Raw genomic sequence first — 27,549 nt, 5'->3', positions numbered from 1 at the left:
ATCACTCTGTCTTGTTCACACAGGGTGCTGAAATGTCACTGTCTTTCTCTTCGATAAATAATTCACAGAGAGACAGCCCGAGACTGTTGAGATGGCCCTCGGCTATTCTTCACATGACAATGTGAAAAGGATGCACAAGCTGTTCCCTAAAGTTGCCAGGGAACCACTTTCCCCCTCCTCCACTGATATCAAAATCAGAGCTGAGTACACCAAGTGCATTATGTTATGACAGTTACAAACACGTACACACACACACACACACCTGGGAATGATTGTCTTGGCTGAACTTCACCCAGGGCAAGGAATACAAGAATTAGTGACTTCATAATAATGTATGGCAGCTTACTTTTCTAATGCACCCAATTTCTGCTTTATCTGTAAAAGTTATAATACAATTCAATATGACATCACAGATAGTTTCACTTCTAGTGAAAGTTTCACTTCTCAAATCTCTTAAAAACAACCTCATCTCAAGGTTTCTGTTGTGGCTGTTTTTTTTTGTTTTTTTTTTGCTGCATTGATAAACAGACAGTCTTCATCAGCAGATGAAAACCTGAGGAATCTACTTAATGGCCCTTGGGAAATGAGACAACTGTTTCCAAGGTCAAGAATGATCTCAGCTTTGATTCAAGTCAACCTAGAACAGGAGACCCAGGGGTGCTCAAGAGCTAAATGGACCTTGACAGCTTTGGTTCTGTCTTGTTTACAGATGTTAATTTTGCTCAGTGCTTCCGATATGTTCCTGACTAGTTATAAGAACACAGGTGTGGGCTGAAATGGAACAGCACAAAAAGTTTTCTAATTAGGAAGCATCATAGTAACACCTTTTAAATAAACAACCTGGTTGTGTGCCTTTTAGGATAACGATGCTATTGCTGGTGATGTTGTGGTACAGGAATGACTATAAAAGCTGTGTTGATCTAGGTTTTTTTGGTTTACTGTCATTGCTCTCATTAGCATTGTCTCCAGACAGAGCAGGGGTCTGTTTTATCAGAAAAAAAAAGACTTCTAAAAAAAAAACAAACAATAAATTGTGCAGTAGCTGCCCAGCACCAAAAAAGTGCACACAAGTTGTAACTGGCAAACCTTGTTGACCAAAAGTGGAATGAAACATTACTCAGAATGAATGTTAATGTTACTCAGTATTGGCTGGAGATATAAAAAAAAAGGCCACTGTTTGCTAATAACTAACAGCTTGCTAACAAATTCATAGGGTAATAATCTGTGAATATTTTGTTTACTGTTTATATTACTGCCCGAAAATCTTTAATTCATCAGTTAATGTTGACTTAATCTCTCACACACAGCAAATACACCTTTAAATACACAGACTTTCCATTAAGATTTAAGAAAACACTGGGCAGAGTCTTCAGTCAGTGGAGGTGCCCAGGCTACCAGCATGTTCTTAGGTCAACTTCTTAAATAAAAATCAATGTGTGTAACCCACGACTGAGGAGAGACAGGACTGAGAATTAGGCATGTGTGTTGGTGAAGCACGGATAAAGACGAATGGAGAGAAGGATAGATTGTTGAGGCCAGTGGACCATATTTATAAAGCTTCAAGAGAGACCCAGCATCACAGGGGGTTCTTGCACAAAAGTCAATACATCCTGAAATTCTATGTAGACAGACTTGGTCCTCCACACCTCGCTTCTCAAGTGTGACTGATTCTATTGGTCTAACTCATGCTGACAGCTTGTCTTGCCTACCCTGAGGCCAAGGAGATCATCATTGATTATCAATGGAGTTGCACTTGCCCCAAAACACAGACTTTGGTATTATGTTTCTCTCTGAATTAAGTTGCTCTTGCTTAGATGACCCCCCACCCCCCTCACCCACATTAAGGCAACATTAGGCATCCCTAGCAATGACGTTCTGAAGAAATGTGTTTGACTTTGATAACATGTTTTATGTTGCTTTTAATTTGAGATGAAAAAAGAAGAAGCAGTTTTTGATGCATTATTTGTGGATACGGTTTGATGACACAGACCGAGGGCTGCCATCAAGGCAAAGAGTTTCAAATTGTACATTTTCCTAAAACAAAAAATAATCCTTAGTCATCATGCCTGCTGCAAATAACTGAAAAGCCTTCCCAACATCAAACTGTGTTTCTAACGCCACAGAAAAATCTACTTAACTGAAAACAAATTTGGGTAATGAGGTGCGAGAGAGAGAGCAGTACTTGGCTTTTACATTGTTCTCCACATGATGATGGAATGCAATCAATGGGGCTGCAGTTTACCAATGAGGCCAACGCTAACTACACTCTATCACAGTGTCAGTGAGTGTTGTAAAGCGTTGCTAAATTAATCAAAAGTCTTCATTAGAGGCAGATTGGTCTCTTGTGAGTACAGGATTGTATACACATTGATCCAGCAGTGATGGACGACGAAGGAGGGACTCATCCAGACCATGTGGTCTGCATGTGGTCTGAAGGTTGCTGGATTTAGCAATCGCTGCCAATAAAAAAAATTCGACTGTTGCTATTGTTTCTGTGGAATTTACAATGGAAATTTTATAATGTATAAAGTGACAGGAATATGAAAGTGTGTAAACAAGTGAGGCAGGGCAAAGAGCAAAGAAGACTAGCTTATGAAAAGTAAATATCAGACCAGCACTTCAAATCTTGTAAAACCTGTTTAGGCGCGTTAATGTAGATCTATTACAGAAATATATTTACGAATTCAGATACAGTCAGAATAATTGCCTAATAAAAGAGTGGGATGCAGCGTAAGTCCATATAAATATTACAGTGGCATGTATATGGATGGAGCTTAAGACGTGGGGAGAGGGAGAGTTAATTGAACTACTGAGGCGCATCACCAAGCAACAGTGCGGAGGAATGCGCGTTGTGCATCCTGGTAATTGCGTGCGTTCAAGGTGAATTAATTACATAGCCTGATATCCATTCTTGTACCATACATACGATTCTAATAAAGTTTTCATCGTGTGACTCAGTCAAATAATTGAAAAAAAAAAACAAACAAACCCTGCATCCATCTCTAAAAACTACACCAACCTGTTGGGAAGGAGTGCGGTTCACGTATAAATAAATAAATAACTTTGGCAAAACACTCACAGTGCTGAAATTGCGGGGCCCGCAGAGCTCTCCCTGGTACCGACAGTACAACAGCATCTCCTCCAGCTGGTGTCCCAGCCGGTCCAGCAGCTGTCTCATAGACGGCTCGGACTCCCTCGGAGGAGGGAGGAAGTGATTGAAGTCCAAAATCCGAGACAACGGGGACCAGGGCGGCTCGCCCTCTGTGCTCCCACCGGTGTCGCCACGCAGAGGGGTGAGCGCCTCTCTCGCAGCGGGGGAGACCTGCCCGTTCATCCCTAGAAGTCCCAGCCACTTCCCCGCGCTGAATATGTCTGTCTTCTTCATGCGCCGCGGCAGCAGGAGGTTCTGGTTACAAATGGTGATAGCGGGGAAAACGAGTCGCTTGGCGTACACCATGTGCGCCTTGGTGTACACGGGTGACGAGAGCAGGTACCGCACTCTGTTTGAGGACCAGGTGAAGAGCAGAGCCAAAGCAGCCAAGAAAGCCAGCAGCCACGCAACTCTTCGGGGGTAGGAACCGCTGAGGAAGATGTGTCTCAAGCCGTGCAAAGTGGTGTGTTTCAAGAAGAGCTTCCCGGCTTCGGCGAGAGAGCCCGGTCTGGGTTTTGATCCAGATGAGCCGCACTGGCACATTTTGGAGAAAGGCTGGAGCGCGCTTTCAACATCGGTCCCGCTGTGGTCACAGTGAATGCGCCTAAACTCGCCTCTGTGCTCTTCGATGGCTGCTGTTTGTCAGAGACTTTGAAGAAAGAGAGAGAGAGTGAAACGCACGCAGCTCCAGTCGGTCTTCTCTGCCACTGAACAGCAGCTTGTGGCGGTGATGGGGGAGTATTTTGTCAGCCGCACAGCGCTCCCAGAGCTTGTCCGGGGGGAAGTGAAGTTACTCCGAATGATTTAGTGCGCTACTGTGCAGCAACAGGAGTTTAGGGGATTATTTCATCTAAATTACAAGCAGTTAGTCTCTAAGAAAAATCTGTAGAATTTCCCCCGAGACAATGGATTTAGTTAAAATCGCACTTGCATGGTAAAACACATTCGTTCTCTCTGCCTCCCTATTTTAATTCTCACTTTTTTCCAGCCTCTAACCTCACTTGTAACACACACGGTTCTTCGGAATATGCGGTTTGCTGAATGAAATCACTGGCCTCAGAAGCTACAGACCATTTGTCTTCCTTTTCAAACCCGTCACACACACACACACACACACACACACACACACACACACACACACACACACACACACACACACACACACACACACACACACACACACACACACGCCTTAATCCCGCTGCCTCTCAACATGTATTCTCCCACAAAATTGAACACTGAGTATAGAGAGTAAAGCTCCAGAGACTGTATTCTCTTTCATTATTGTCCCACCAGTTGAATTTTAAACAATCCAGATTCATGGTAAACAGTGACTTCTGTTAAAAAAAAAAAAAAAAAAAAATCCTCACTCAGGTGTAAGTAAACAGGCTGACATTCCCGAATGTCATTTCTCTGAAGTGTTTCAGTCAAAGATGATTTTAGAAGGAAAACAAAAAAAGGTCAAGATGCTGCTGGTATATTAATGGAAATCATGTCGCGCGTCTTCAAAGCATCTCTCGAAGTCCCAACAAGCCAAAGTAGCATTTAATGGTTTTTCTGACCCTGCAGTGCCCTGGTTTGACTGTGATGAGGGGAACCCGTTTCAAGCTAGAGAGCGAGGCTTGAATGCACCATTGACAAAGCGTTTTGCGAAAACAATCTCTCTCTCGGGGGTGCTGGTTAAGTGGTGGTTTATGCTTGGTTGATCACCATCACAGAGTGTTCCAACCCCGAGTAAAAGCTGGACACTCTGCAGGTCTGATTCAAACTGTGTTCTTCTTCTTGTAGACAGTGTACATGTGTGTATTGCTTAGGCCAGTGCGTGACTGCAAAGGAAAAAGAGCTGAGAAGAAAACAGTGTGAATGATAGGAGAGAGAAAGCTTAAATGTGGAGTGTCACTCTATATGATCTAAGGAATAAATCAGGGTTGCTTGAAACTTTGGTAATTGCTGTGATCTGGGAACACAATGACCGAAGTCAGGGATGGCAAAAAGCACCAGTGAAGACAATGATATTGGAAAAAAACAGCAGTTATGGGCTATCTATCTATCTATCTATCTATCTATCTATCTATCTATCTATCTATCTATCTATCTATCTATCTATCTATCTATCTATCTATGCACAGCACTGGAAATACAGTATAGCAGGAAGATGGCTGTGTGTAACTCATGTGGGACCATCATTGTTACATTCACTTAGTTTTTGGTTTCACAGACTCCTTACGACAAACTGCAATTGGTTGGTTGATATGCAAGGTGAGCATTGCTCTGCTGTGGTTGGGTGGTTGGCTATTGTGTTGGAAGCTGTTTGACTAAACATGAGGCAGACAAAGGTAGACTGAGCAATAGCTTCAAAAACACAGCTTTCAATTCCTGAAAAGTACAACTGAGCTTGAAAACAATGCGTCACTGTGAGCTTCTCCTCTATATGGAAGTTATACTTTGAAATGTAAACAATTTGGTCCAATTTTCACTGCAATAAGACTTACAGACTTACAGTTTTTGAACAAATAAACTCACATCACAGTGCTTCCACCAAACCTCTGATTATTCCTCAGGTTTTTCTGTACTTTTATGAAAATGTATTAAGAGCCAATGAAATACAGTATTGTGTAATGCCAGTTTAAATTGTATAAAGTATAGTAGTAAAAAATACCAAAATGTCATGGTTTATATTTTTTTTAAATGTACACATTTGCTGTTTCCCATCAACATTTTGACAACTGCACATAAGAGTGTGAGACTATTGGCTGGAAAAAACAAGCATCACATTAATACAGTACTTTGACTACTCTGACTGTTTCCTCCTCCCATGTGCAAAAAACTTAGTCTTCACGCTACAAGGAGAATAAACAGAACAGTGGAGCGGAGTCTCTAAGTACAGATTAATTTCACTGTGTTATTGTCTGGCCATTAATTTTGTTTTGTGTTTTCTGTTGCATATTGCTCAGGTAAATTTAATTAAATTACCACGCAATATACCAGGCAATATTCTGGCACTGAATAACTATGTACAGCATACAGAGTGGGATGAAGAGGGAAATTAAAGGGGCTCATAAGCTCATTTTGGCCCCATTTCTGCCTTGCCACATACTGGGTGCATTACTTCCTTCATAGGTCATAGGGCTAGGGCTAGGAAGAAAGGATGAAACCAGGCAACCACCAACTCTCTCTACATTTTCTGGGTTCATACAGGATCCAGCCTGCTTACTCATAGTTTTTTTACTGTCATTCTCTGCAGCACACCTGACTTCTAATGTCCCCTCAGAGGATAATCAGGCCTTCTGCTGGGGTGATTACTTATGTTTCAATGAGTGAGGGTGTCATAGGGAATGGCTGTTCAACTATGGGTACGTAATGCCTTCTCAGTGAGATTCTACCACCACATGCAGAAGTCAGGAGTTACACTGAGGTAATCAAGATGCGCTCGACTGAATGTAGTTAAGTGTAGAATGCTGCATGCCTGTAAAAAGAAAATAAATAAATAAAAATAAAAGGACAGACGTGTGGGAGATTAAATACATTTTTTCTTGTCTGGTGCAAACAGAAAAGTATCCGGGCTGAGATTAAAAAAATAGAGGATCACTACAGATTATTTATTACTTATATTAATAACATGGTGGGCGGTTCATCAGAACTCACAGGAGAAGGATCCTGACACTTGTGGCATTTAACAACATTTGTTCAACCCTGTTTCCCCCCAGCCAGCTCATCAAGAGAGACATATCGGAGGAGAGGCTCTGAGCAACAAGCTAATCCGTCTGGGTGAAGGGATAATGATGTACTTGTTTGACACAGCAACACAATCCCACAGCAAGTGTAACAACAACAACAGAATAACAAATGCATGCTGCTTCTGAAAATGCTGTTAGAATTTCACTAATGAACCCATTATGAAACCAAACAGGGATATTTATCAGGGAACTTTGGCCACATATTATTGCTATTCATACCAAAGCATCTGTGACATTAACAAATATCCTATTGGACTGTTCAATGTAAAACACACACACACACACACACACACACACACACACACACACACACACACACACACACACACACACACACACACACACACACACACACACACACACACTATGAATTTGTCAATGGACAAAGGGGAGATATTGTTTCACTTCTTTACTGATTCAATCAAGACAGAAAAAGAAGAAATCCCATAAAGAACAGTTTCTTTGATTAATATTGACAAGAAAAGTGCAGACTTTGCTGAAAGACTATTGATTTTTATAGCTGTGAATAACCACACATCAGAATTTTAACTATAAAAATACAGCTTTTTCTTTTTTTTTGAAGTGTTTCAAAAAAAGAGTTCAGGCATCCCAGCAATCTTCCTTTAAAAAGAAACATATGCATGGCATTACAATCATCAGACAGCTCATCCTTTTTTTTGTGAGTGCCTATCTTTGCTGTTGTGAAGTCTTAGAGCTGATAAACATAAAGCTGATGTGGGCTATTCTTAACTGATCGTGAACATTTATGGACGCTCTCTTGAGTTCAGACCTGTCAGCACCATTACACAGAAACAAAAAGGAGTGTAATTACACGACCACTCTCAGTCCACAAACGTCAGTATTCATTGCAAACTGGTGTCATGAGTTTCCATCACAGCCTATTAGGCACCACAGATTATTAGTTGCTTGATCGGAGGGAGCTAATGTGAATAAGAATAATCAGTACATAGCTGTTCTTAGGATGGATTTTTGCTTTGACAGTTCCTCTAAATGAGAAAAAAACCCCCTCAAGTTTCAATCAGTGAGGCCACTGAGGCAGTGAATGCTGAAAAGCTAACCAAAGATGAATGAAAAGGGGACTGACAAGCACAGAAACCTAATAGCTGCTACTTGACGTCACACCTTATCATTCACGTTAGCGGACCAGAGGAGACTGCACCTTCTGACATGCAGTGTGTGCCATGCTCAAGGCTGAAATACATGATGCATTTTATTAGTACAACTAGTGCTCAAATCTGTGGTGCAAATAAAGTTCATTTATATCACAGTACTATTCTGGATATTTTTGACTTTTATTGCATTTATATAAAGCTACACACATAAGCAAGACATTTCAGACTTGTTTATCCACCAAGAGAGTGACAAGGCGGAAATATGTTTTTCAGAGCTGTCTATCGGCAGGAGCAGGATTACACTAAAACTACAAGGCCGATTATCATGAAACCTGGTAGAGAGGTGATGAATGAAAACGCCCTCCACCTTCGAAATTTTTTTGTTCAGCTCTGGATCAAAAAATGGATCCTGGAGGTTCTTTAACATTGCAAAAGGACATTAACCCTGACACTGGAGGTGCCTTTTTTCAAGCCCATGTTCCAAAAATGTTGAGATGCTTTGTAAAATATAAATAAAAACAGAATGCAATGATTTGCAAATCTCATAAACCCATATTTTATTTCAAATGGAACATAGAAAACTAAACTGTATAAAACCTTTAAACTGAGACATTTTACTATTTCATTAAAAATATTAGCTCATTTTGAATTTGATGGAAGCAACATGTCTCATAAAACTTGGGATGGGGCAACAAAAAGCTGGAAAAGTAAGTGGTACTAAAACAAAAGCTCTGGAGGAATATTTTGCAACTAATTAGTTTAATTGGCAACAGGTCATTAATCTTCTTCTTTCAGCTGCTTCCTTTAGGGGTCACCACAGCAGCTCATCTGCCTCCATCTCACTCTATTCCTAGCATCCTCTTCTGTCACACCAACTCTCTGCATGTCCTCCATCAGTGCATCCATGAAACTCCTCTGAGATCTTCCTCTTTTCCTCCTGCTTGCCAGCTCCATCTTCAGCATCCTTTGTCCCATACGTGACCCGATCTGGCAAAAGGTGTCGCAAGTCGCAGGGTCTGATTAGCCAATAACTTTTTGAATCAGAGCGCTGTATTGCGGGTCATTTCCGGGATCACGGGATGTTTTTAGCAACAAAGGAGAGACCGCTTACATATTTTGAGCACTCGTATGCGCTACCAGTGATGTCATTACTAAGACTACGTTGCATATTTAATACGCAAAGTAATTTTATTGATAACACCAATGCAAAGTAATGTGGCGAGCTCAGGTGGAATAAGGAGACAGAGATCTTGGTCTAATTTTGCAGTTCCTGTGCTCCGCACACTGGTCAACTACAGGAATGCAACTTTATTAACATAACGCAAAGATATACCAACAAACAGAAACAGTGGCACGTCAGGTTGGCCCATAGCCACCCTCAGTAGCAGATAAACATGTGCAATTCACATTACAAACTAATACTGACAGTCAGAGACCAACACAACATAACTGGAATAACTGATATAACACTGTAACTCAACACACGAACGTCAGCATGAACAGTCCCACGAGTCTTGGCAAGGTAGCACCCCCGCCTTTGCTGCAACAGTAATTTTAATGATGACATCACGGGTAGCGAGCACGAGCGCTCAAAACATTTTAGCAGTCTCTCCCTTGTTGCTTACGTCCCGTGAACCCGGAAATGACTCGCAACACAGCGGAGTGATTCATATGTTATTGACATGAAACTGAGCCCCAGTGATTTGCGACTCTTTTTGCCAGATCGGGTCACAGCATATCCATACCCCTCCTCTGCACATGTCCAAACCGTCTCAAACCTGCCGCTCTAACTTTGTCTCCAAACCACTCAATCTCAGCTGTCCCGCTGATATACTAATTTCTAATCAACAAGTCACTAATATGAATGGGTATAAAAAAAAACATTTTAGAGATTATGTCATAAGTAAAGACGAGCAGAGATTCACCAAGTTTAGAACAATTTCAGAATTATGTTCAAAATTGTGAAGATTTTGATGATTTCATCATCTGCGGAACATAATATCAAAAGATTCAGAAAGTCTGTAGAAATCTCTGTGCACAGACTGAAAATCAGTTTTGGCTGCCTGTGATCTTCTGGCCCTCGGGTGGCACTGCGTCCACCAGACTAAAGAGGAGCGGGACCATCCAGAGGGAATGTTATCAGCACTCAATTTAAAAGTCTGTATCTCTGGTATGGGGGTCCATTAGTGCCTATGGAATTGATAGGTTACACATCTGAAAAGGCACCATCAATGCTGAAAGGTATATACAGGTTTTAGAGCAAAACATGCTCTAAAACCTAAGCAACATATGCCATTTGCTCCCCATCCAGGGTGCACTTTTTTTTTTTTTTTCCAGGAAGGCCTTGTATTTCTTAGCAAGAGAATGCTAAACTGCATACTGGAGCTATTACATCAGCATGGCTTTATAGTAGAAGAGTCTGGCTGCTTAACTGGCCTGCCTGTTGTCCAGAACTTTCACCAACTGAGTCCCAGTGGTGTTGGAGTTCTCGTCAAAATTGATGGAATTATGAACACAGAAAATATTTTGATCCACCATGCAATCTGGAAAGCATCTGATTGGCACCAGTTTCATTTGGCTCATCATGCAACAGAGAAGACCCAGGCTTGTGGAGCAGCTAGAATCCTATATCAGACAAGAATGGGTCAACATTTATCTCACAAAAGTTCAGCAGTTGGTCTTCTCAGTTCTCAGACATTTAAAGACTGTTGTTAAAAGAACAGGGGATATTACTTACTGGTGAACATGGCCCTGTGCCAAATTCATTGGGACATGTTGCAAAATGGTTTCTTGTTCTGCAGATGCACATGCACATCGGTATTTAGTTAAATCTGTTTGTCGATCTGTAGATCTTGAGCAGATACATTTATCTGTATATCTTTTTGGAGCATAATTCTGTCCATCTGTGTGGGTGATGGGGTATGTCAGAGAGTTCTGGAGATTGGGATGGTATGGGAAATGGGTGGGAGAAACAATCTGCAGCATAATGCAACACAGTCATATGCTGTATAAGTGAACTGTTATGCATCAACCTGTTTATATACATATATACAGTTGCTTTAGAAGAACTATCTGTTGAATGAGTCTGTGCAGTGCAATTCCAGCCCCTGGGATTTTTCATTTATTGTTTCTCTGAAAATGAAATCTGAATGGAGGGACATGAATATTGTATGTCACGTGGACGGTGGGGTAAACAAAGCTTTGGGATCTACTGTGTGTCTGATCACATGCGTCTGTGGCAGAAGGTGTGTTTGTGAGAGCACTGGGCTGTTGAGGCACTCGGCACTTAATCAAACTGTCATCCTGAGTCCAGATCAGGGAGGGGCTGACCAGCTTGGACCCCGACATACGGAGTCAAACTGCTTGCAAAAAGACGAGTAATTTCCCAGCTCCACTCCCAACCTCGCTCCTTTCTGCTATCTCCTAAAGCACTTGGGTGTTTAAACTCTACCTGTATCATTACCTTTCTTATCTCCATTTCCCTCAGTGCTTAACAGCTCAACCTCATGTTTGTTTGCTAGGGCACAGACACACAGATTTCCCTCTGTCCTCTCATTCCCCACCATGTGTCTTTAAATTATAAGTCAACCCTCCTTGAACACACCTTTGTTCTTTCCCCCACCCCCCGCCCTTCCCTCCTCCCCCTCCTTCCTTCCCTCCTCTCCCTCTGTGATCTCCATATTCTCTGTGCTTCTTTTGCTTGCTGCTGTCTCTTCTCTGTCTCCCGCTGGGAATATACAGCACTGAGGCTTCAACAAGGGAGCAGGCAAAAAAATAAAAAAATAAATAGAAAAATAAATAAAAAGACAGAGGAAGAGAGGAGGTGAAGGATAGAGAAAAGAGGCTGGAGGCATGGGGAGCAGCAGCAGTCAGGGTCCTGCAGCTGCGGGGGCTGACAGAGGAGCAGGTGGTGATTTACAGAGACAATTTTGAGGATAATTGTGTACATGATCTGCTGTAAGGAACAAATGTCACAAAGGCCACTGTTCCAATAGCTTCTCAATCTGTTCAGCTATGAGGCTGAATTAAATACTGCATCAGGTAAGTGCTGATTTACGATAAAAACAATGTGGGAAACGAGTGCTGAGAGTCAATGGAAGTAGCTCAAGAGCTCACTGCAAGCTTACAGAGAGCTTCAGGCAGTGACATTGAAACGATGGTGAATATTGTGTGATGGTGTCAACAGCACTTGGAGCATTAAAAAGCATAGAGAACTACATGTGTGTGAGTGCTATGCATTTGTCCTTGGTTATGAAATTATAATAATAAATGAACTGACTGCTCTGAACACAGTAAAGGTAGTGTGACAAAATAATTGAACATGCTTAACTCCTGTAATTGACATAAAGCAGTTGATGTATGGTGATCTACTAGTACAATACAATGCAAAAGTCTTGAGCCACCACACATTTCTTTTCATTTTGCTTCTAAGTAGCCAGATTTGTCATTCTGAAAGTGGTCTTAATCATTTGTTCTCCAGACTTTCTGGAAGTTTTTTCCAAAGTTTTTCTTTGGGCATTGGTGGCTTTTTCACTCATTTTCACACTGGATGGAATGCAGCGTGTCCTTAAAAAAATGAGGAAACTGGACAACTGGAGGATAAAAGAAGAAGTGGTAGGCCTACAAAGGCCTACAGTAGATGAGCAGTATCTGAAAGTCATGTTCTAAAAAAATAGGGAAAAATGCAGCAAAGATCTGACATAGGACCTGAGGGATGCATCCAGCTCTTGATCCGGCCCTCCACCTACTGTTCACCGAAGCCTCATCAGAAATGGTCCCACTGGAAGGGTAGCTGTCAAGAGGCCATTCTTAAGGAAAGAAAACATGGAAAGGACTGAGGTATGCCAAATTAAACAAGAACTGGACTGGAAATCAGTGACAACAGATCTTCAGGCGTGAAGAATTCAAATGCAAAAGTTTTGGTTCAAATTGTCCTCAGTAAGTATGGAGGAGGTCAGGAGAGAGGTACGACAGTGAGTGTCTACAGCTGTCTGTAAAACATGGTTTGGGGCTGCATTTAAGCCAGTGGTGAGGGGGTTCTTGTCAAAATTGATGGAACTAATAAAGTATAGTCAGATTTTGATCCACCATGCAATCTGGAAAGCATCTGATTGGCACCAGTTTCATTTTTTAGCATGACAATGATTCCACAGACACTGCCAATGCAGTGAAAACACACCTGGATAGAAAAAAAACACACAATGGAACTCTATCAGTCATAGATGGGCTTCCCCAGAGCCTGGACATCAACATTATTGAAGCAGTGTGGGATCATCTTGACAGAGAACGCAAGAAAAGGCAGCCAGCATCCAAAGAAGAGCTTTGAATAATTATTCCTGAAACTACTTAAACAAATTACAAGAAAGCTTACCTAAGAGAGTTCAGCCTGTACTGAAGAATGATAATATTGACTTTCTTATGGGTTAAAATATCACAATGTTATGAACATAGTGTCAAGGTGTATATATGTGTATATATGTGTATATATATATATATATATATATATATATATATATATATATATATATATATATATATATATATATATATATATATATATATATATATTCACATTTAAATATGTTTTAATATTTAAATTCTTATTATACAGTCTGGTGTATACCACATTCGTTTTAAAAAGTAATCAATTAGTCACTGCACCCCCCCCCCCCCCCCCCCCCCCAAAAAAAGGGAACTTTCCAAATATAAGTAGCACTCCCCTCCCCTCTTTATTCGGTTTTTTAGCAAGTCCACAAGGGTGGAACTGAGCCTCTTTTTTCATAAGTAGGGCCAGATTTAAAACCACCAGAAAGCACCAAAGTTAGATATGTGTGAGCTCAGAAAACAAAATTAGTTCAGGTCATTAAAAGCCCTGGTAGTCATTTTATATTAATTTATATTGAAAAATGCTGCAATGCTTTGTTTTACTCACAGTGGAAAGCCTTTGAGGTGTTGAGCTGATAAATATTTTGCTGCTTTAAACTAATAAATAAATAAATAAATAAATAAATAAATATTTAAATACTTCATCAAATTTGTTTCCTCCACACAAGCCAGCATTGGAACAGATGTTTAAATACTGTGAATAGCTGGAGTCCGGTTACAATTCACTGGGCAATCACTGCCCTCTGGACAAATTGGCCTTAAAAGCCTCTTTTTTTATGTTGTGAGACAGCACCACCATGTATAGTGGTGATCTGCCATACATCAAAGGCATTAATCTGAGAAATGATCTAAGAGTTTTACTGCATAAGTATTGTGGAGAAGATTTATATTTACAGCAGCACATGAGGCGATAAGAGTATCCCTACCTGTACTGGGAAACACAATGTGACACAGCTAATTTATTTCAGCAGCATCATGACAGCTGGGCTGGGGAGAATTTGGGAAAGGGGAAATGGTTCTGATGAATGACTTTCAGACTAAGGCTGCTAGCTATCCCAGTCCCCACAGGCCTGATGCCTCCTATTTGCTGCTCAGGGAGAAATGAATGAATGGCCCTTTGTGAAATAAATGGTCTCTTTCTGTTTGATATTTACAAATGAATCCTTCTTGGAAAACTTAATCCATCCATTTGTTTTATTAGTTGTAGATATGAATTTCCTGCGCTGCTCAAAATGATGTGCTGTCTGCAATAAACACGCAGAATTAGGGGCTAATTTAAGAAATGTATTATCTGAGTGGCTAAGACTGATTGGGTGGGATCCAAGATTACATGCAGTTATTAAAGAAATTAACCCAAAAGAAGAGATCTTGAGGGAATATTGTTCATCTGCCTTTAGAATTAGGTGAAAAGAATGAAGCCAGTCTTGTAATTTTTAGCCGTATGCGCCTGAGTTATTTCCTGGCAAACAGCAGATGAGCAAAGTGACCGTGTGTAGTTTACTTGCAACAGCTGCTGTTCATACCAATTATCAGCTAACAACCTCCCTTACTTCTTCAAAATATTATCCTGGCTTTTTTTTTTTTTCAGCATAAGTAGGATGAAGAACCAGGGATGTCCTCGGGAGATATCCTGTCACATTCTATTAATCCAATTTCAATCCCTACCCAGTTTAAGAATAGCTTTCAATCACAGGCCTATCGGCTACTATTAACTAGCATATTCTGACACACTGAAAAAACAAACAACACACTTCAATGTCCTGCCTGATGTCCAATATGCGCATTTTTTTTGCAAAAACTTGTTTTGCGCATTAAAACTTTTTAAACTGCTTGCAACTGGAAAGTGCGTGCATGTGCTTGTTTTACACTTTATTATCTGAGAGATGTCAGAGACGCAGCGAAAACAGGACCAACGAAGAAGAGACAATTTTGGTCTAACTGCCTGACAACTCCCAAAGAAAAACAGACACGCATGCCTGCGCACACACGTAGACACACAGAGGAAGATCAGCCAGAAATGATGAAATGGACAGCCCAAAGCTGCACAGTGGGCTGCACCTAAATGGATCTTTCATTTTGATTTCATTTTGGTCTGCAGTATAATGGCCCCTCTGAAGATCCTGAATGTAATATGATGGCGCATGCATGCTGTGTATGTGTGCAAAGAGGGTACCAGACACACTAGCTAAGTGCTGGAGTGATTTATTTGCTCTTTTCCCCTTAATAACTCCTGGTCCATAGCAGAACAATTATGTCCTGATGTAAACCTTTGAATAGAGGGGTGGGGATTTGAATCAACAAGCACGCATCCCCTCCGGCATCAGTAATTCTTTAACTGTATGCTACTTAGACGGACCTTATTGCTGTTAAGATTAGCATCAGTTGTGGTTATTAGGTCTTGGTGCTGAATAATATAATCAACCCCTCCTGCTGCACTGCCCAAATGCTACAGCAATACAGCTGCAGACATTGACTCATCTGATTCAAGGGTGAAACAACAACTGTGCAATCAATAGACCTTCCACTAACATTAGCTCAGGACAGCCTGTGTGCAATTTTGAGCTCATTTACATTGAAGGTAGCACTGGTCTTGTCCAAAGTGTCTCACAGTGACTGAGTAGATATGTGTTTAGATTCTTTAAATAATAAGATCTGCAAAGGATGCTGTTTTTGGGAGGAGGAATGAAACCTGTATAAGCACAGAATAGGGGCTTGAACTCTGAGCCAGTCTCCAGGCTTTAATATTCCACATGCAGGTTTTATGGGGAATATCAAAGCCTGCTCAGTACAACGCTGACATAACATGCATACTCTGACATTGTTATTGCTTACTGTTTCACAGTGGATTACATGGCTAAAGACAGACTTCTTTCCATGCAAAAATGTTAGCTGTCTGAGTCAGAGCAAGTGGGGGCCCAGTTACAAAATTCTAGTAAGATTTGTTTTTCCTGTTCCAGCTGGAAACTGAAGAACAAACTCTATCCACTTGATTCAAACCACCGAAGAGGTTAGATTGGTTGAGGATTTTCATTTTTTAATCCCTATTTCTCACAAAAGTGATAATAATGACCATAACTCGTAAAAATTCATACAGTGAATAGGAATGTAAAAACTATTAATGCACAATTTAAACTCAAATTTGCCCTTCAATCAATATTTTCCATATTTTTCCATAGTGCCTGCTAAAACAAATCAAACAATATTCATCCATCCATCCATTCGCTTATCCTGTTCAGGGTCGCGGGGGGGCTGGAGCCTATCCCAGCTGTCATAGGGCGAGAGGTGGGGTACACCCTGAACAGGTCGCCAGCCTGTTGCAGGGCCAACACAGAGACAAACAACCTTTCACACACACATTCACACGTATGGGCAATTTAGTGTAGCCAATTAACCTAACCCCAGTAAGTGCATGTCTTTGGAATGTGGGAGGAAACCGGAGTACCCGGAGGAAACCCACGCAAGCACGGGGAGAACATGCAAACTCCACACAGAGAGAGGGAGAGGCCTGGGCCAAGGTGGAATCGAACCCAGGCCTTCCAGATGTTATTCTAACTGTGAGGCAGCAGTGCTAACCACTGCTCCACCGTGCTCAAACAATATTATTTGTCAAATAATTATAAAATTATATGATACAGTACTATTATTATAATATATAATTATTTTAAATTGCTCTAGTCTCTTTTTTATAATGCTCAAGTTACTTATTAAACCCTTATGGTTCAGTTTTTTGGAGGAATTTCTGAATTTCTGTTTCAGATCCATGAGGTTCTGAATGGAAGTAGTTGATGTGAATTTCTGCAACAAACCGGACCCCATTCAGTCACAAACTGATTGCAGACTGACTCCGTTTTGTTGCCATTTTATCGCCACCCTGACCCACCAAAGTTGCTTTGAAGATGGCAACTGACTGCGAGTAGTCACAGACCAGGTCCCCATCTTCGAGGCAACCATCTCAAAGGCAGTAGGTTGCAAGTTCATTGCACGTAGTCGCAATAATTTTGGTCATACCCTGATCTCCAATCACTGCTTTCCCCAGTGTGACTGTCACATTAATAGTCAGTCAAGCTGTTTGGGAGTTTATTTTCTCCCTTGTGGCCAAAAATTGATTTTTTTTTCCCCTTTAAGTTCAGCAAGCTGTTCCATATAAGGAAATCACATTGCACAACATCCATGTGACAGAGAAGACATCGGCTGCTAATTGTGTGTTAGAAATGATATTCAATAAGAAATCAAAAGTAATAACTCAAATATACAAATATAAAAAAAGAAAAATCCTTATATTTATTTCTCTTGCATGCACACACACGCACTCACACACACACGCGCACATATATATTGAAAAGCCATGCACACAAATCCATTTGATATCCTGCTGATTCTACACTCTGAAATAAAGGGCCACCCAGTTCCTATAGGAGTCCTGCTGACCACGACAGACGCAGCCATCTATGAAACCCTGAACAAAAGAGACACTGAACCAGTTTGGCCACAGACATGTTCTAGCCTTCAGGCATCCTTCACCACTAGACAGTACACACAGTACACATAAACCTCTCAAAGGTTTATTTTTTTGTACTATTCCCTGTACTTGAATCAAGATGAGAACAGATGACAGTTTGGAACAGATAATTATTCTAAGAAATGCAATGGTACAGCTCTGAAGGTTGGTCTCCACATTCATGCACACATGTGGAGACACACAATAAGAGCAGAAGAAAGACAGTGACAGAGTGAGTGTCAGAGAATGAGAGAAAACACTGCCCTTAAATGAACACTACCTTTCCCCTCACAACTCCTCTGACATTCACTCTGTCATTTGGAGCCGAATGTTTTATTTCAGCTCTGGTATAAATTATAGGGAATAATCCTGTAGGAAGCCATTACGGCCTTCTCATCAGCCTAATTAGCTACTCATAAGTGGGTATTGGCTCTGTATAGGACACTTGTCATATGTCTTATTCATATATAATTGCTCCAACAAGACTGCAGTTTTCCTCATTTTAACATCATTAGGCATCATTTATCTTTGTCAGGGAGTAAAGTGAAAGTTCTCTCCTTTCATTTATTCCACTTTAATGATTAATTAGCTTTATGTTATAAAGTGCTGGCTGATATTGAGGAGAGGTAGAGATGTATCTGTCCAATTTAAAGGACCCAGGCTTTATATTGCATTGGAGCCTTCTTAACAGGGAGTAAATGCGGCTGCACATCTTGTCGCCAACTTCCAAAGAAGACTGATGAGAAATTTAATTAAAATGGGTGCATTTGAAAATACTGATCCATCACTTGGATAGAGAGAGATAGGACCCAATGACAGACTGTCACAGCGTTTTTCCTACTGGACTTTATTCCTTAGTGTACAGAAACAGTGAAGCATCTAGAGAGAGAGAGAGAGAGAGAGAGAGAGAGAGAGAGAGAGAGAGAGAGAGAGAGAGAATGAATGAGGGATGATATCTGCCATGGCTGTTAGTTCTGAACAAATCTCAGCTCATGTTTGATTTGTAACATTTATTTTTTTTAATCCCTGTAATACACAAATACAGTATAATCCCTGAGGAAAATGCTGCTTTCAAAAATTGCAACCAATGTGTTTCCACTGGCAGCAGCTCTGCTTCTACACGAAGCTTAAAACGGATAGTGGTCATTGCAGCCGAGTGACTCTGATGCTGTGCCGTAGTGGGACTCAAAGGGTTTTTAAAAGATGGAATTAAGCATATTTTTCGAGCAATTCCCTGTAAATAAAAGGAAAAAAGGAACAGCATGCCACATCTGAGGGCAAAGAACTACATAAAAAGCCAGTTTAGGCTCAAAATCATTGTATAACACTGCCCCCTTGTGATCACTGTTTGACAAAAAGTACTTGCCAGCAAAAGCGGGATTATACATGCTGGCATGCAACATGAAATAGTGCCTGGAAAGCCTTGAAAACAAAGTAGAGAGAAGATGAGTATCAGAGATAGAGGTTTAACTAATGAGATCATTAGACTGTTTTAAATGAGAAATGAAATGAGATGCCTCTGAGTGGTGCATTAGAAATGAAAAAGTTCTTTAATTTATGTAAATTACTGTTGTGGAGAAAAGAGGGCACCTGAGGTGAAAACAGCTAATAGTGGCCAAAAAGATGAGTGAAAAAAAAAAATCACAGACAGCCATCTGAATTTCAGTGTTTGCATAAATATTTAATAGCCTGGTGCCCTCACCCGATAGAAGGGAGGAAGCATTTCAATGGTACCTGCCTTTTCAAACTCAGGGTGTAATGACCACTTTCAGACTGAGCCTATTCTTGAGATTAATCAAAGTCGTTTTCATAACCTGGAATTTGAAATACATTATTGTGGTCCAATTGGCTCACAAAGGGTCTGGTGGAGCAGGGAGAGAGAAACAACTAAATTAACACTTGGATGCAGTGCAGACACTGATGAGGCAGTGCTTATTGGTCTGCTGTTCAGATACATGTATTTCAGCAGTCCCTACTGCATGTGTTCTGCCTGACGGACCTTAGCTACTAATGAAACAGTCAGTACTAAACATAGCTCACACTCCAAGAACTGCATTTAACTTACTCAGTGGCAAAAAAAAAAAAAAGAAAGAAAAGAAAAAAAAGGCTACAGATTCAAAATAGAACCACAAAAAATAAATTTAAAAATGTGACAGTTTAATTTACTGAACTGCTCAAGTTATGGAGTGACTGTGACAAGTGACACTAGTAAAAGGTTCGGCACATATTCAGTGCTGGCGGCGCTATCTTCAGTAAATCTTTGTGGGTGGAACAAATGTTATAGTCTACTATGCTTGCTTTTTAAACATAATTTGTTACCATCTAATTTATCACAGCATATGCTTGAAGATAATTACATCACACTTACACTGATACAATCTCTTCCCAGTGGCTGCATGAAAGACGTATTGAACCATAACAAGTATTTACAGCTCAGAGCCAGATGGGGAGGCCAACTCTGACATTTTTCCTTTCTCTGAAAAAAATATTTTCCCTACAGTTTGTCTGTCTAGCTGTGTGTCTGTAAGAGATTGAGCTTGGGGTATTCAGACTGATGCTCTTGAGGAGACAAGAGAAGGGCGTAACCTGAGCCACTGGCTGATTCTGTTGACAATGCTGAGCTTGGGAGAAAGTCAAGCTGTATCTAATGGGCTCGAGCTGGAGCAGGAAGCAGGGATTTGGATCACTGCTCTGAGGGGCTCTCACATTCTGCTTTGGGTCAGAAATGCCGCAACCTGAGCCATTTATCTGGCAGGGTAGTAGCCAAGCTTCACTATTGACCCAGCCCATAGTTGGAGCTCATTGCAGCACTGACACATGCAGTCTGTTCACATGCAAAAAATCTTGGAAGAGATGGTGGACAGAAAGACAGAATGAGAGAGAGAGAGAGGGGGGGGGGGGGGGGGGGTGGACAGAAAGCCCCAGAGACTGAGATAGACAGAGAGCAATCAATCATTTCACCTCCTCTCCTCAGTTCTGTCTGCGAGGCCATTAGTGGCTGCTTAGGAGAAATAATAAACAAGCAAAAGCAGAGGTTCAGGGACACTGATGCTGCCAAATGCCACATTACGCAAAAATAAATACACTCTATTGATTTGCTCTTTGGAAGAAAAGAAAAAACAGAAATATATCAATGCTTGTAATTAAGTGAGTTATTTTGCTGTATTGAAATAAACAGCTATCCCTATCTGCCACAAATACATAGCTAATGCGTTAGAGGTTATACCTCTTTCCGGATGTGTGATTTGAGAATGTAGAACTTCTTTTTTCTTTTTTTTGCTCTACCATTTCCCCCAACTCCCACTTAGTGCTTTCATTTGACAAAGGGGATATTGAGGGCATTAATATGCTACGAAGCCTTCATCTTTGATTCCAATATGTAGACCCAAAATGATGCAAATCATGCTAACTTCACTTAAAAGCTTGCTCACACACACACACACACACACACACACACACACACACACACACACACACACACACACACACACACACACACACACACACACACACACACACACTAGTTAAGTGTCTTATGGGAGATGCTTTGCCCAACTGCTAGTTATAAAACATCTTCTTGAACAGTCTCAAAGCAGCAGAGCACATTATACATTTCCAAAGCATCTGCTTTGGAAACTGAGTGACAAAACAATGAGTAAGCATCAGTTTATAATTGCTGCATAGGACAGAAGCTGAAGGAGCAATCAATGATTATATTAGTGGGAGGCTGTAATGCACAAGGGTTGAAGCTAAATTGACAATGGTTATAATTAGTCCTATTAGACCTGACAGAAAAATGATTACTTGTCACTAGTGTTAGCCAAGTCCTTAGCCTTAATGCTGCGACTAAACCTGAAACCTGCAGTAATGCACACAGCAGCATAGCTAAAAACACTGTATAAACAAAGCTTGTGCTTTTTATAAAGTAACTCACACCCCTCAATGCTGCCACTCACAATCTTATACACAACTTTCTGTAAATCAGTCATGTTGCTAAGTATATTTATGCATAAATGTTATTGACCTGAAATAGACGTCACCTCATATGTCTGGCTTGATTTTCTAATTTCATTTAGAATAGAATAGAATAGAATAGAATGCCTTTATTGTCATTATACAGGATGTACAATGATATTATACATTATTAGACATTATACAGGATGTACAACATACACAAGACCAACTGCTAAGCTGCTTTTTTTGGTCTGCATTTCAATCACAACTGAAACAGTGTTTACTGAAGGAGGAGTAAGAAAATGTAAAAACTGCAAAACATCTTTCATTACTCAAAATGGATCCTTTTAAATCATTTTAAAGATTACTAGAAAAGGACAATGGTGCTTTTTATTTGAATATGAGATTCTGTTAATTTCATAATGCTATGATCGATGACATTGATGGAGCAGCCCATTTAATTTAAAGTAAGAACACTCTTGTAGTAAAATCTGACATTGAATAAACCTGCTCATTGACTTGTTCTAATGCTAATAAAATGGCAGACTGCACTGCAGTCACAGTACTTTGTTTTTTAGAAAGCGTATCAGGGGAGGATGACAGCTGGCTCTACTTCACCTGAAGGACGCCTGACATAAAAGCCGTTCTTTTTCCATTTGCTATACTGACTTCCTGACCGGGGCACATCTTCAAGTGTGGGCGGGGTTAAACACTGAATCCTGCATAAATACATGATGAGTAAGATCTCTAATCAGCTGTCAAAACACTTTTTTACTCTCTTTTTTGGTGCAAATATTAAGTTGTGCTGCCTGTTTGCGTCAACATGCTCAGTATATGCCCTCGCAGTGAATTTGTGACAAAAATAGCTTTGTGTGTTTACGAGGGAGGTATTATTTTCCTATTCTTCACCGTGGCAACAATTCTGTCTCGCTGCAGGATCAGTAATTTCCTCTTGATTGCACACACTGCACTTAAGAAACACTAATTTATTATTTGCACCTCCAGTTGAGGATTTGCTGTGGTGTAAAAAAAGAAAAAGAAAAAAAAGCATTATCTTCCTTTTATTTACCCACTTTTACCTCCACGTCTTTACTGTTCAAGACCCCGATTTTTAACTGGAGTGTGAGTTCTGCCTGACAGGTTTCAGCCCTATACAGCTCTCCACATCTAAAAACAGATAACCCCATAATGTCAGAGCTGCTGTCAGGGTTGATGATGTGATACTCATATTGAAAAAAAACAAACAAATGACACCTGTTAAGGCAGCCATTTAATCTTCATTTTCACGTCACTCTGCTTTTCTCTACTTTTCATTGTTCACTGTGACAAATGAATGTGCTTGTTACATTTTATATTATACAGTCATATTTTTGTTGATGAAGTCATATGTCTGAGGGAAGTGCTGCTGCTGATTATTTTTCAGTGTTAAGCAATCTGCAGATTATTATCTTTTCTAATAGTCTATTTCTCTGCCCAACAATTCAAAAACTCACAATTTAATAATTAACATACACTGGTCAATAGGTTCCACTGACTAATTAGTAAAATGAGTACTTTTCAAACATTTTGTGTCCAAGGCAAATCCAAAGGGGAAGCCAAATTTTCAAGGCACACCTGTGGTCACATCTGTGCGACAGAGCGTCTCTGCCATCAGACATATCATCAGTTCTACACGAACAGCGGCCTGTTCCCTCCTTCCCAATGTTTCTAATTCTCCTCACTATCCATCAGGGCCTTTAACGTGTCACGCTATAACAACTGCACGCACAGGCTTGGAATCTATTTGAGGGAAACTTTCTTTTGTAAAACGATAGCTGTTGCCTCTGTATTGGTAAACAAATGCATACAAGGTAAGATATAGTAAATTAGCATCCATTAAGTACTTCCACTGCATTTGTATATTGCAATAAAAATGTATGGTTAGCACAAATTCCCAAGGCACAGCACTGTTAAAGTATTTTCAGTATTAATGATTAAAACAAATGGCACATTAACAAAAGCATCACATTACAATCAGGTTAAATAAAATGGGAAAAACGTGTCACGGACATGCATTTACGCAATAAAGTAATTGCCTGTCATGTAAGTCTAGTACATCCATTAGCAGTCCACACATACCTATCCATAACTGCGCAAAGGTCGAGCAAATCAATAGACCAGTAGCTGGATAACGTCAACACTACTTGGCAATTCAGTATTCGGCTTGTGTGCACACACGAGGGAACACAAAGGGCAGCAGCCACAAAACCAAAAATTCAGGGAATTCATGTCAGGCAAGATGCTGCCCCGACGTTTCCTCTGGGCAAAACAATGATGCCCTAAGTGCCTCTTTAATTCATTAACAACAGCTGCATGCCAAGTATGCCACTCTAAGTAATAGGACTTGTTCATGTCTCCTCTTTTTTTTTTTTTTTTAATTTACAACAGACTTTCATTAAGGCAGACACGCTGACTTGGAAAATCCTTTTTATTTACAGCAATGACTTAGGATTTAAGTAACTGAATTACCTCACTGCAATAAATAGACACGTTCTTCTAATTAAGTTATTTTCTACGACATCCTCCTCAATGAGACCTCTTCTCCTGGCATAACAGTTTACAGTTGCAGGTTTTACTGAATGCTTCTATTTGATCAAAATAAACACTACCAGAAATCTTTGATGAAATCTGCCAGTCTTTTTCGCTCTATATTTCTTGATCCACATTTCAGTTTAACATCCTGTGATACAATATTTCCAATTAACCGACTGTATCAAGTCTGTCAGATGTATATAGATAGAATGACTTGCAAATGTATGAAAAATATGGAGTACAAACTTGCACTGATTATTTCCATTTCAGAACATGCTGGTTCCCAAAAAGATTCAATATTTTGAAACTATTTAAAAAAACATTTCTTGCCTTGGGGTCTTGGTTTAAATTACCTCTCTGAAGCTGTCGGGGTCACATTCTTTACCTCTGAAGTTACAATCCAGCAGCATTTCCTCCATGCGGTGTCGAGTGCGGTTGTAGAACTCATCCATGCTGAAGCGAGAGCCCAGCGGGCGGTCCGGCTCTGGGGCCAGGGGAAATCCCGGTGCCATGCCTTCTTCAAAGCCCAGAAGAGGTCCCATAAATATCAGGTCGCTGTAGCTCATTTGAGACTTTCGTACAAAGTTGTAGTTACATATAGTTACAGCAGGAAAGGTCATATTCTTTGCTTCTCTTTCATCAAGCATTGTAATGTGATCATATTGGAGATAGTATATTACCCTGTCAACTACCTGTAGCAAGAAAGCGGACAGGGCCATGAGGAAGACCACTGCCCACAAACCCTGGCGAATTCCAAACTTCTTGTCCTCAACAAACACGTGATTGGCTCCGTGAAGCGAGCAATTGCCAAAGAAAGTGGCCAGATCATCTACATCGCTAACATCGTCCTCCTCCTCAGTGTGATCATCTACCTGACTACACCCATCCAGGTATTCCTGTGAGTCTCCATCACCATAATGTTTCTTCACCCGTTTATAGTGGTCATCAAAATCATCTCTACCATATCCCCTGCTAGGCTCATCATCAGCAGAAAAGGAGATGGTGCACATAATTCGGAGCGGCATGGTGAAAACAGTGAATCAGTTAATCTGAAGCCAGAAGTCCAGTCCTAAAAATAAAAAAATCCAAAATATTGAAGCAATGAAATAATATGAGAAGAGAAGTACTTGTAATCTGGCTACTGATGTGAAAAATACGGAGTCAAGAGGACATATAGAGTCCCAAACAAAGTCAAACTGTCTTCTGAATCAAAGAGAATGGGCAATCTAGGCACTCTGGTTTCGGAAATCCACACCCGTTCTGAGATGGACTGGGATGCCTTGCTTGGGTTTGTCCTTTTGCCTTGGGGGCAGATCCAACCCTTAGAGCAATTTCCAAAGAGAGAAGAAGAAAGAGAAGAAGAAGAGGATGGAGGAGGAGGAGGAGGAGGAGGAGGCTAAGGAAGGTGAGGCCACGAGAAGTATAGGATACAGAATACTCCCACTGGGCCCAGCTACAGGTCATTGTCCCAGGGAAGAGTTTCACCATTTACAGGAAAAAAAAGGGGAAGTGTTGGTGCAATGGGAGAGAGAAAATGTAAGAGCTAAAAGCACTGAATAGGCTGATAAATTTCTGCTGATTGCACTGTTCGGACTGAGCTCACTCATCCTCTGAAAATAAAATGATCTCAGCACAGTTGTGTAATCAAATGCAAATAATACCTGGGTGTTATTGATACTGTATGACTACAGCTAAGCAAAGAGCCACTCATTAGAACATACAATGCAGAGGTTTCACAGAAAGATCTGCTCTTGTGATGAGTTTTAGACCAAAAAAAGATTAGAAAAAGAGAAAGGAACGATGCCAGTAATGTGTAAATGTCCCTTTAAGGACATTTAGAGAGAGGAGGCAGGGAGTTTATGCCCGATTCCTCCTTAAGAAATTAGCAAACACCAGCGCAAACACCAAGGAGAGAAGTCAAGGAATTTAATCAAGACTTCCATTTGCCCATTGTTATTTCAATCTAATGGCTTATTTTATCAACAGATCTTGCTCAAATTACATACCCCCACATAGCTGCAAGCAGTTCTGTGGAAAGCAGATTAACTGAAAGCAAATATGGAAGTAGCGAAGAGAGAGAAAATAATCTCGAACGGAGGCCCTCGTTATTGAATATGGTGATAAATGCAGGCTCCCAGAGGTGGTGTTGGTTGTGATATGAAAAGGAAGTGTATGAAACTGATCCATCTGTATTGATCCACCTCTATTAGACAACTGAGATTATTTTCAGAAACATGCTGGTGCCAGAAAATGAAATGGTAGATGCATTTAGGAGGATGACAGCACACTTTACAATAAAAACCTGCACCTAATGATGCCACAGGATACATCAAAGGTATAGCTACATTAAACCTGCAAAACCAATGGAAAACACATTACCTCAACTGAGCCGTTGTGAAGTGTTTTACCATAATGTGCCGGTGTTTTTTTTTAAGTGGGGGAAAAGCTAATATTAAATAACAGTGTGAATAAGGAACATTACTTAATGGCCACTGTGCAGGCTAAAAAAAAAAAAACTAAAAAAAAAAAACTGCTGCTGATAAGAGACCAAACAAAAAAAAAAAAAAAAAAGAGTTGCAGTTTTATGCTGGAGGTTGCTTGACATAGCAGAGTCTGATGGGCTGTGGTTCTTGCATATTTATTAGTGATCACAAGATACCCTCCAGCATCCGGCCTGACCTAACAAGAAGGTCACGGAGCTCCCCCAGCTGCAGTCCCTGGGCCTTCAGTGAGGCGCTGCCGCATGAATATTCACAAACACTAACGTCTTGGATTTGGCAGAACGTGGTAAGTTGTGAAACTGCTGTGGAGAAAATTAAACTGTGCAAAAGCAGTGCAGTGACCGCCTGGATGAAATAAGTTGAATGAGCCCATGTCCTGTGTGCCAAAAATATTTTAATTACACTGTCAGTGTGGATATATTGATGTAGACAGAGTTACAATAAATCTGTGCTTGTTTTGGCAGCTATGCTTTCCTCAAAACAGATAAATCTTGATTGTCTGGCTCCATTTTTCATCATTTGTCTCTCCTTTTATTTCCTCTTATTACTTGCCTGCTAGGCTTTGCCGTCTAATTATGTTCATGACGTCCACTAGGGGGCAACATCAGCACATCTTATC

General features: G+C 40.6%; 1 protein-coding gene across 2 annotated transcripts in view; it reads right to left on the bottom strand.

Annotated features, from left to right (window-relative positions):
- Window positions 1-27,549, bottom strand: part of asic1b (acid-sensing (proton-gated) ion channel 1b) — a 184,571-nt gene that overhangs the window by 33,301 nt on the left and 123,721 nt on the right. Inside the window, exon 1 of one of the 2 annotated variants that reach the window (XM_030730357.1) lies at window positions 3,080-3,805. The exons of the other annotated variant lie outside the window; for it this stretch is intronic. Within the exon in view, the coding sequence (XP_030586217.1) occupies window positions 3,080-3,694 (615 nt within the window). The 5' untranslated portion in view covers window positions 3,695-3,805. Of the gene's footprint in view, window positions 1-3,079; window positions 3,806-27,549 lie in introns of those variants that run through there. 2 annotated transcript variants of the gene reach the window in all.

The sequence above is a fragment of the Archocentrus centrarchus genome, chromosome 5 (assembly GCF_007364275.1).
Source record: "Archocentrus centrarchus isolate MPI-CPG fArcCen1 chromosome 5, fArcCen1, whole genome shotgun sequence".
Lineage (NCBI taxonomy): Eukaryota > Metazoa > Chordata > Actinopteri > Cichliformes > Cichlidae > Archocentrus > Archocentrus centrarchus.
The sequence above is the reverse complement of the archived record's forward strand: the minus strand, read 5'-3'. Positions and strand labels throughout refer to the sequence as shown.